This window comes from Toxotes jaculatrix, chromosome 11, assembly GCF_017976425.1.
Source record: "Toxotes jaculatrix isolate fToxJac2 chromosome 11, fToxJac2.pri, whole genome shotgun sequence".
Classification (NCBI taxonomy): domain Eukaryota; kingdom Metazoa; phylum Chordata; class Actinopteri; family Toxotidae; genus Toxotes; species Toxotes jaculatrix.
The window spans coordinates 25,453,944-25,465,419 of record NC_054404.1 but is presented as its reverse complement, the minus strand read 5'-3'; the positions used below and the strand labels follow the sequence as shown (position 1 = coordinate 25,465,419).

General features: G+C 43.5%; 1 protein-coding gene across 1 annotated transcript; it reads left to right on the top strand.

Moving 5' to 3' along the window:
* Positions 1-4,058: 4,058 nt before the first annotated feature.
* LOC121189289 (stonustoxin subunit alpha-like) lies at positions 4,059-8,965 on the top strand (the record flags this gene model as incomplete). The annotated part of the gene is made up of 5 exons (XM_041049242.1): positions 4,059-4,216; positions 5,732-5,905; positions 6,609-6,612; positions 6,867-7,389; positions 8,922-8,965. Coding segments are annotated over 5 exons (903 nt in total), but the record flags the coding sequence as incomplete, so codon positions are not given.
* Positions 8,966-11,476: the final 2,511 nt, after the last annotated feature.

Here is an 11,476-nt window from a genome sequence, read left to right as displayed (position 1 = left end):
ATGTCAAAGGGTCGCCTCATTGATTTCAAAGGACAGCCTCCCTCTGCTGCAAAGAAGTGAGCTGCAGCTGAGTTTAAAATGTATCAGACAGCTGTCCTGTATAACTGGTCTTCCATGAAAGATGAAGTGATTGTGTTTTGTCTCCAGGCTTCATGAATGACACAGTATATGAACATGATCAGGCTGAAACACAGGCTTTAGTGGCAAAGTTGATGTTTCTCTTTTCAAGAAAAGCACTTCTTATGTTCTTATATGTGTCATTCAGATCAGAACTAAAACTCCCTGTAACTCAGCACCTATCCAGTTCCAGTGTTTGTGTTAGTGTCCTGTAGCAGAGGTGAGACTTCTGTCAAACCCAGTGTGAGTCCTTAAAACTCATCATTTAAAAGGTGGACTTGTTGTGATGACTCTAGGTCATGAGGTACAGAAGTGATTGCTTGTTTCCTCTCATTGAGAATGTCACAGCACAGTAGTGTTTGCTTTAATCAGGACAGTCACCACAGAACATAAAAGCAGCTGTTGTTTGTGTACTCACGCAGCTACACTTGGAAAAATGCGTGATACAAACATAATGTGAGCTAATTCTTCATGATTCCTCCACAGAGTGGACCAGGAGAGCTCAGAGGTTCCCAGTGCTCAGTCTGCCCAGCAGCATCAAACACACCTGGACTCCATATTTATGGTCTGTACATGGACAACAACTACTTTGACATCTGTTGTGTTGACAATAATCTCCATGCTGCACTTTTTAGAGCAGTGGATTGTCAGTGTGTCCAACATGGATCTGATGTTTGGCTCCATGGTTTTACTTTGATTGTGTCATTCATATAGTTTTCTGTTCCAGCTGCTGGATGAGACCATTGTCACTTTTGTGAAGAAAGAGCTGAAGAATATCCAGAAGGTTGTGAGTCCAGATTACCCAGAATGCTCAGAGAGTCAGAGGGAGTATGAGGAGGTGTTGGACGGTGAGGATGAAGAGCAGAGGAGGAGCAGCAGAGAGGCTTTTGTGAAGATCACAGTGAACTTCCTGAGGAGAATGAAGCAGGAGGAGCTGGCTGACTGTCTGTACAGCAGTAAGAGGATTTCTCTAAAGATTCAACATGATGGACAAATGGGACATTTACTAACATCTCAAGACATGGAGGGAAATATGTTCATGTGTGTTCTTTAGGGGGATGAACATGTCATGTTTTCTTTATGAATCAGTCATTGATGTTGTTTCTTGTTTGTTCATTCAGGACATGTTGCTGCAGTTTGTCAACGTAAACTTAAATCTACTCTGAAGAAGAAGTTCCAGTGTGTGTTTGAGGGGATCTCTAAAGCAGGAAACCCAACCCTTCTGAATCAGATCTACACAGAGCTCTACATCACAGAGGGAGGGACTGGAGAGGTCAATGATGAACATGAGGTCAGACAGATTGAAACAGCATCCAGGAAACCAGCCAGACCAGAAACAAGCATCAGACAAGAAGACATCTTTAAAGCCTCACCTGGAAGAGATGGACCAATCAGAACAGTGATGACAAAGGGAGTGGCTGGCATTGGGAAAACAGTCCTAACACAGAAGTTGACTCTGGACTGGGCTGAAGACAAAGCCAACCAGGACATACACTTCATATTTCCATTCACATTCAGAGAGCTGAATGTGCTGAAAGAGAAAAAGTTCAGCTTGGTGGAACTTGTTCATCAGTTCTTTCCTGAAACCAAAGAAGCAGGACTCTGCAGGTTTGAAGAGGTCCAGGTTCTGTTCATCTTTGATGGTCTGGATGAGTGTCGACTTCCTCTGGACTTCCACAACACTGAGATCCTGACTGATGTTACAGAGTCCACCTCAGTGGATGTGCTGCTGACAAACCTCATCAGGGGGAAACTGCTTCCCTCTGCTCGCCTCTGGATAACCACACGACCTGCAGCAGCCAATCAGATCCCTCCTGAGTGTGTTGACTTGGTGACAGAGGTCAGAGGGTTCACTGACCCACAGAAGGAGGAGTACTTCAGGAAGAGGTTCAGAGAGGAGGAGCAGGTCAGAGGGATCATCTCCCACATCAAGACTTCACGAAGCCTCCACATCATGTGCCACATCCCGGTCTTCTGCTGGATCACTGCTACAGTTCTGGAGGATGTGTTGGAAACCAGAGAGGGAGGAGGGCTGCCCAAGACCCTGACTGAGATGTACATCCACTTCCTGGTGGTTCAGTCCAAACTGAAGAACGTCAAGTATGATGGAGGAGCTGAGACAGATCCATATTGGAGTCCAGAGACCAGGAAGATGATTGAGTCTCTGGGAAAACTGGCTTTTGAGCAGCTGCAGAAAGGAAACCTGATCTTCTATGAATCAGACCTGACAGAGTGTGGCATCGATATCAGAGCAGCCTCAGTGTACTCAGGAGTGTTCACACAGGTCTTTAAAGAGGAGAGAGGACTGTACCAGGACAAGGTGTTCTGCTTCGTCCATCTGAGTCTTCAGGAGTTTCTGGCTGCTCTTCATGTCCATCTGACCTTCATCAACTCTGGAGTCAATCTGCTGTCAGAAGAACAATCAACCTCCAACAGGTCTAAACTGCTCAGAGACAAACCTGATCCAACGCAGCTCTACCAGAGGGCTGTGGACAAAGCGTTACAGAGTCCAAATGGACACCTGGACTTGTTCCTCCGCTTCCTCCTGGGTCTTTCACTGCAGACCAATCAGACTCTCCTACAAGGTCTGCTGACACAGACAGGAAGTGGCTCACAGACCAATCAGCAAACAGTCCAGTACATCAAGAAGAAGATTGAAGAGACTCCCTCTGCAGAGCAAAGCATCAACCTGTTCCACTGTCTGAATGAACTGAATGATCGTTCTCTAGTAGAGCAGATCCAACAGTCCCTGAGTTCAGGACGTCTCTCCACAGATAAACTGTCTCCTGCTCAATGGTCAGCTCTGGTCTTCATCTTACTGTCATCAGAAAGAGATCTGGACGTGTTTGACCTAAAGAAGTACTCTGCTTCAGAGGAGGCTCTTCTGAAGCTGCTGCCAGTTGTCAAAGCCTCTAACAAAGCTCTGTAAGTGTATAGATAGTTGGATTTATTCATCATCATATAAAGACTCTGCTATTTTATTCAGCAGGAGGGAAAATAAATTCCTCTCTTCTTTAATTCCTTATCATCATCTCTGAGCTCTGAGCTTCATCACATTGAATCTGAATTAAAATAATGGATCCTACATTAAAGAGCCAAGTCTCAGCTTTAATTTGAGCAGGTTGACATCAGTATAGAAAGAACTGTGTGGGAGATTCAGCCCTTTTAGTGGTTCAAAAGTAACTGGACAAATACACATGAAACAAACTCATCAGATTTAATATTTATTGTAAGATCTACTTGATCTCAGTGCTACATTTGACACTATTGATCACAATATTCTATTACAAAGATTGGAACATGTCATTGGGATTAATGGAACAGGTTGGGTCGAGAGAGAGAGAGAGAGAAAGGATGAGAGGGGAGGAAAGAACATAGGACAATGCAGGTTTCATGAAGACAGCAAGATTAAAAGTTATGAGACGACAATAGGCTGCTTAGTAATAGCACTAATAGCAATACAAGCAACAATAGAAGAACTACGGTGCACAATTATTAGGCAGCTTCTTTTCCTCAGGCAAAATGGGCCAAAAAAGAGCTGTAACTGACTCTGAAAAGTCAAAAATTGTAAAAAGTCTTTCAGAGGGATGCAGCACTCTTGAAATTGCTAAGACTGTTGCAGATCCACATTTTACAGCTCCGAGGGCAAATGAACCTGCAGAGAGTGACAGCAGAAGAGAAGAGAGGAGAGAAAGAACAAAACTACAGGAAAGGGAATAAGTTGAGTTAGTAACATGTATTAATGGGATATGAATGAGTACAGATAGAGAGAGAGAGCTCGGTGCATGATTGGAAGTCTCCTGGCAGTCTAAGTCTATAGCAGCATAACTAGTGTGAGCTGCAGAGTAAACTGAGAGTTTTGTTCCTTTGATTGTCCTTTCAACACAAATGTTATTTGACTTTTTCTTCATTGTTTCCTCTTCAGACTGAGCAGCTGTAACCTCTCAGAGAGAAGCTGTGAAGCTCTGTCCTCAGTTCTCTGCTCCCAGTCCTCTAGTCTGAGACACCTGGACCTGAGTAACAATGACCTGCAGGATTCATGGGTGAAGCTCCTGTCTGCTGGACTGAAGAGTCCACACTGTAGACTGGAGACTCTCAGGTCAGATCAAGTTCCAGTTTGTTTGAAATGACTGCAGATTTTTTTGAGTCCAGCAATGCTGGCCCATATTTAATGATTTTCACAGTTTATAAAATCTTTGGGTTTTTCAGCCTATTTTGTTTTTATCCAGCTTCACATATATGAATTCTGGCTGAGATACACAAGCTCATCTATGCTTTGTTATAAAGTGGTTTAAATGAGACCCACAACTCTTTACATGCTGCCTCTCCTTCACACATTCACACACACTGATGGCAGCCAGCTACCATACAAGGTCCTAGTCTGTCCATCAGGGCTGGTTTGAAGTTGAGGTTTTTAGCCTATGGACACTTGATGTTGACAGGAGGAGAGCTGTGATTAATGGACAAACCTCTCTACCTGCTGAGACACAGCTGCCCTGTACTTACAACTAATAAACTATTTCATCGGACGATTCAAACTAAATCAAATCAGGTACCAACATTAACACAGTTACAGTCAAGACCTGAAGTATTTGGACAGTTATTGTTCTTCAGACTCTGAGCTTCAGCACATTGAATCTGAATTAAAATAATGGATCCTACATTAAAGAGCCAAGTCTCAGCTTTAATTTGAGCAGGTTGACATCAGTATAGAAAGAACTGTGTGGGAGATTCATCCCTTTTAGTGGTTCAAAAGTAACTGGACAAATACACATGAAGTGAAACAAACTCATCAGATTTAATATTTAGTGTAAAATCCTTTGCAGTCATTGACTGTAGTATCCATTATTATATTTTAAAGGGAATGTGCTGAGAACCTGAAGAACAAAACATGTCTAACTGTCCAAATACTTATGACCTTGACTGTACATGTCTGTTTATTGGTGATTGTGTCATATTTAACTGTCATGTCTCCAACTTGTTGAGAATAAAACAGAAAGGATTTGAATCAGAGCCAATGAAAGATGATCATCAATGTAGAAACTGAGAGTTTGGTTCCTTTGATTGTCCTTTCAACACAAATGTTATTTGACTTTGTCTTGTTTCCTCTTCAGACTGAGCAGCTGTAACCTCTCAGAGAGAAGCTGTGAAGCTCTGTCCTCAGTTCTCAGCTCCCAGTCCTCTAGTCTGAGACACCTGGACCTGAGTAACAATGACCTGCAGGATTCAGGAATGAGCCTTTTGTCTGCTGGACTGAAGAGTCCACACTGTACCCTGGAGACTCTCAGGTCAGGATCCATCAAGCTGTTTAGCTGATGATTTTCCCATATCTGATTTACATCAGTGGATAAACAGCCAACTTGTGTAGGATTATTCAAAGTAAATTTTACTAAAGTTCAGCAGAACTTTCTAGACTCAGACAATCATTCATCATTTTTTGCTTCAGTTGTTGATTTTTTTTAATCCTACAGATGATGTTTAAGGAATTTGCCTTAAATACATCGAACCTGGACCAAAATGGACCAGAACCAAAAACAATTAACAAAAAAGAACAACTAAACAGACCAGCAGGTTTTGACAGAGGGTTCCTGTGTGATGTTGTGTGTGTCTGCAGGCTGTCAGGATGTCTGATCACAGAGGAAGGCTGTGCTTCTCTGGCCTCAGCTCTGAGCTCCAACCCCTCCCATCTGAGAGAGCTGGACCTGAGCTACAATCATCCAGGAGACTCAGGAGTGAAGCTGCTGTCTGCTGGACTGAAGTATCCACACTGGACACTGGACACCCTCAGGTATGGAGAGGCCTGCTGCAGCCACAAACAGTGTGTGATAGAGGAGGAAGAGCTGGAAACATTTAGTGTGTCACAGCTGATGACAGATCTCTACACAAGTGCTTTGAATTCAACAACAACACAAAGAGGGGTTTTCTCTAATTCTGACTTAAGTATCTCATCGTGACTCACTGTGTCATATTTAAGAGAAAATATGTGACAATCAGCTGTTTTCTGTGACCTGAGCAGGACTTTCTCAGACTGGATTTCATGCTGCATCAGCACAAAGCTAGCGAGGAAACATTTGAGCTGCAGCTGGTTGAACTGCTCCTGAACCAACAGAGCCACTTTGAGCACTCAGAGTGCTTTCACCACAACAACCCCAAAGACTTTAGATACCTGTTCAATGCTGACACACTAATAATAACATCCCAACAATAATAAGAGCATCTACACTGCTCAGAGACATTCATCTGCCAGTGTCTCAGACCAAGGAGGAAATGAAATCAGGTCTCTAATCATGTCTCTGTCTTCTAAAATGTCCATGATCAATAATCAGCTGAACCTCTCCGAGATCCTGATCTTGTCATTCTGAGACCTTTTGTTGTGTCTGACACCAAAAGTGATATCAAATGGAGAAGACAAATGATGAAATCTTTCCTCCATGTCACCTCCCTGCTCCGTATAATTCCAAGATAATAATCAAAGTATCTGTGTATGAGAGCCATGTAATGTCCATGTTTGCATGCTGAAAGAGAACGTGCTGGTCTGACCCCCCTCCTCCTTTCAGGGTGGAGCCTGGTGGAGTCCGATGGTTGAGACCAGGTCTGAGGAAGTGTAAGTGTGGTTTTCATTTGATTCCTGAAAACAAAGCAGCTCAAATTCAAACATCTTCAAAGTATCAATCAATGATCAGGTGATAGATCAATAACTGCAGCTATGTTGTGTCTTCTTCTCTCCATCAGATTTCTGTGAACTCACCATCGACACAAACACAGTAAACAGAGAGATCAAACTGTCTGACAACAACAGGAAGGTGACACGTGTGGAGGAGGATCAGTCATATCCTGATCATCCAGACAGATTTGACCAGTGTTCTCAGCTGCTGTGTAGTAATGGGCTGACTGGTCGCTGTTACTGGGAAGTCGAGTGGAGAGGAATGGTTGATATATCAGTGAGTTACAGAGGAATCAGAAGGAAAGGAGGCAGAGAAAACTGTTTGTTTGGAGAGAATCAGTCCTGGAGTCTGAGCTGCTCTGACCTTGGTTACTCTGTTTGGCACAATAACAGAAAGACGTCTGTCTCCTCCTCCTCCTCTTCATCATCTTCCTCTGTCTCTCACAGAGTAGCAGTGTATGTGGACTGTCCTGCTGGCTCTCTGTCCTTCTACAGAGTCTCCTCTGACTCACTGATCCACCTCTACACCTTCAACACCACATTCACTGAACCTCTGTATCCTGGGTTTGGGTTTGAGCTCTGGTGGTTTGGTTCCTCAGTGTCTCTGTGTAGAGTGTAGCAGAGAGATTCTCCTCCTGTTAGAGAAACTCTCTCACTGTTGAACAGTGAGAGAGTGAAATCACACCAACCAGACAACATAAAAACAAGAAAGGGACATGCCCAGTTACGCCCAAACAGGTCCTTGAACCTGGGCACAGCCTACAATATAAAAAAATTATGTACAGTTGGTAAAATTCAGCTGTTGTTCATGCAAGACAGCTCGGGTTTTTGAACTCTGTGTTGAGGAATAAAGCTCTCTGGACTCAACTTCTTTGGACTCCTGTATTTGTGTTTTTCCTCAGAAGAAGATTTGAACACTTAGAAACTTTTTGAAGAAAAGACTTAGAAGAGAGTAGAGGTGTGGAAGAGTAAGGTGTGGTCACTTGGGCAGAGTTGGACTCAGCCATCAACTGGCCCTCAAGTGTGAGTCAATTGTCTGATAAGCCACCATGGTGCGGAAAAATGGGAATGAGTGAATGAGTGTTAATGGAGGAATTTTTGCTTAACGCTGCTCTCGTAGGTTGGCCAGTTGCGTGCTTAGTGTTTGCTGGAGGAATGATTTGGTTAGCAGTACAAGAGAGAGAGTAAATTCTGTGTAAAGTTTCATAGAGCAAAGCAGAGCCTGATCAGTGAGTGAGAGACCCTTTGATGTTGAGGAAGTGTATTCAAAGGGAGGGAGGAAAAGAGAAAGAGGGTTCTTGCTGCTTAACCTAGAGAGAAGAGTGATAAATATACTCACTGGCTGCCCTGGAGGGAGAGGGCTGTTAGAGTGGGCTAAAACCATAATTTATAGCGCCTGTGATGTTTTAAAGAAAAACCTTTTATGGATACCGCTCTCAGTGTTGAGAGGTCTGCAAGGGTAAAAGTGTTTTAAAGAAAAACCTTTTATGGTTACCGCTCTCAGTGTTGGGAGGTCTGCAAGGGTAAAAGTGTTTTAAAGAAAAACCTTTTATGGATACCGCTCTCAGTGTTGGGAGGTCTGCACAGGTAAAAGTGTTTTGAGAAAACAAACCTTTTTCGGATACATCTTAAAATACAGGATGAGAGGTCTGCACGGGTAATGGAGTATTGTTCGCGCACTGCCCTGTTGTGTGTGTGTGTTGTGTTTATGTGTAATTGTTGTACTTAAAGGCGTATGTATACAGCTTATATTTGTTACAGTTGTGAGTGTGTTAGAGACAGCCTGTATTTGTTGTAATTGTAAGTGTGTTAGAGACAGCCTGTATTTGTTGTAATTGTGAGTGTGTTAGAGACAGCTTGTATTTGTTGTAATTGTGAGTGTGTTAGAGACAGCTTGTATTTGTTGTAATTGTGAGTGTGTTAGAGACAGCTTGTATTTGTTATAGTTGTGAGTGTGTTTGAGACATGCTGGAAAGAAGGAATAGTGTAAATAGTATAAATAGTGTGAAAAGTGTGAATAGTGTGAATAGTCTGAATAGTGTGATTAATGTGAATAGTGTTAATGATCTGATTGAACAGTCTCCCACTGAACATATAATCTTTGGGATAATAATATTAGTGGCTTCCTATTGTTCCTTAGTGGAGTACTACGGAGAGGGATTGAAGATACCAGCTAAAACATAGTGATCAGCTGAGATAATAAAATAAAATAACAATTAAAGCTGCAATCTGTGATGGGCGGGCCCTCACACTCCTTGCAACCCACAGAAGTCGCAGCTGCCACTGCCAAGCACCAGAGTCCTCCTATGTCCTCTACTCTCTCTTGCTCTTCTCCCTATAAAAGCATAGCATTATATAGCAACAGAAGAGACATGGCCCATTCCCAGCAGGGGGCGTTATGAGTGTATCATAATAGGAGCATATAAATCAGTTGAGAGTCTGAAGGTCATCCTGACTGTAAAGTTTGATCCACATCGGATGAAGTATGTGGGAGATACAGGCACAAATACATCCATTTCCTGTGTTGGCGAAGGGTCAATTTTGTGGCGGCCCCACGGCCAGACCGTGTGACCCAGACCAAAGCTTTTCACAACTTATAGTCATTAAGGCCTTAAGAGCAAACAGAGTAATTTTTAGCATGACCGGACGATTCTCCTAGGACGAGTTCGTTAAACTACACTGTGCGAAATGCAGAATTGCAGCATTTTGATTAAATAAGTTTAGTGTAAGTTGAAAATACACAAAAAGAAAAAGCTATACAAAAATATGAAGAGAGAGTTAAAAAAAAAAATACAAGGTGGGGTAAGGTGAACAGTTAAAGAAAGTATGGGTTATTGCACATTAATGAATATTGCACAGTATGCAGATATACAGATATTGCACAGTGAGTGGATAGAAGGAAGTCCGGAGGGTCAGGGGAATAGACTGTGGAGTTCAGTGTGGTTATGGATTTCGGGAAAAAACTGTCTCTGAGTCTGTTAGTCTTTGTTCTGATGTGCCTGTAGCACCTTCCTGAGGGCAACAGGTCAAACAGAGCAAAGCCAGGGTGGGAGCTGTCCTTGGTGATGCTCTTTGCTCTGCTGAGGCAGCGGGAGGTGTAAATGTCCATCAGGGAGGGGAGGGGGCAGTCGATGATCTTCTGTGCCACCTTTACCACCCTCTGAAGCCTCTCCCTGTCTGCAATGGTGCAGCTGCCGTACCATACTGTGATGCAGTACGTCAGCAGGCTCTCAATGGACGAGCGGTAGAAGGTCAGCAGCAGGATGGAGTCCAGGTTGTGCTTCATGAGGACCCTCAGGAAGTGTAGCCGCTGCTGAGACTTCTTAATGACCGCTGTCAGCGGAGATGAGGATCCCAAGAAACCGGAAAGTGTGGACTCTCTCCACGCACTCGCCGTTGATGTAGAGGGGGGCTAAGTTGGTGCTGTGCCTCCTGAAGTCGACAATGATCTCCTTGGTTTTCTTGGTGTTCAGAGCCAGGTTGTTCTCTGAACACCAGGATGCCAACTTCAGGACCTCTTCATTCATACATGAACCTGCTTCATCATATCATCCATTATATTAATGCCAAACCAAAATCCCCCCTCCCACTCAGTGGGACCTGGTATGTACAGGTTCCTCCTACCACTATATAAGGCAGCCTTCTTCAGCTGCTCTGGTTCAGCCCCCAGGCACAGAGGAGAGGACCAAGATGGCAGCAGCACTGGTAAAAGCATATGAGTGAATAAACCATCTTGAAATAACAGAGCTGGTGTGTAGTGTGTTTCTTATGTTTTACTGTGAGGGTTGGGTATATGGTGTATGAACATGTGTCCAATGTGGTGTGTGCATTCACCAGGAAAACAGTGGGAATTATTTGTTATGAACCATGAATGGGTACAGGGCTGAGTGTCTGTCCTACCATGTGCTACCACTGAGCAGTGACGTGGTCTTCGTCTCAGAGGGAACAAGGAAAAAGACAAGAAGTAGACAGAGGACAGATACACAAGGGCTAGGGTTTCAAAGGGTCTGGTCATAATGCAGGAAGTACTGAGAGACAAGAAGAGGGAGAGAGATGCTGAGAGCAGTGGTCAGATGGACATGTGCTCTGGAGATGCAGATGACCAGGTGAGAAAATCAGCTACAGCATCAGATGTTGTTCCAGGGATCAGTAAACTTTCAAGTGGCCTCATCCTGAGGTTTAAAATCCTTTCAGATGATTTTGTGTCATATATATTTAAACACAGTGTAAAAATATGAAATGAGAGGTCAGAGGGACCTGTTACAGTCACTGCTGTGGCCAGAAACACTAAGGGGGAGGGGACAGGGGACAGGGGACAGGTGTAGAAACCTCAAGACGGACAGACGAGTCAGTTAAAGTCCTCTTTATTAAACTCAAAATCACTGGATCAAAGTCCAAGGCCAGGAAACAAAACAAGAAGGAGAAAAACTTAAGAAGCTCAAGTTCAAAACTTAAAACTCTGAAGTCCTTATTTGGGGTGAACAAATGAAAGTGAATCCAAAGGGGAAAGAAAACCCGGAGGTGACAAAGAGCGAAACAGGTAACACTAAGGACAGGACAGCAGGTGAACACAGATTCCAGGATGAGAAAAGCAGGTACAACCACAGCAGGAACAGACTTGGACAAAACACTGGAGCTCTTACATGGACTTATACAGTAAACAATCATCACAATCATTTCAACTTTCCATCATAT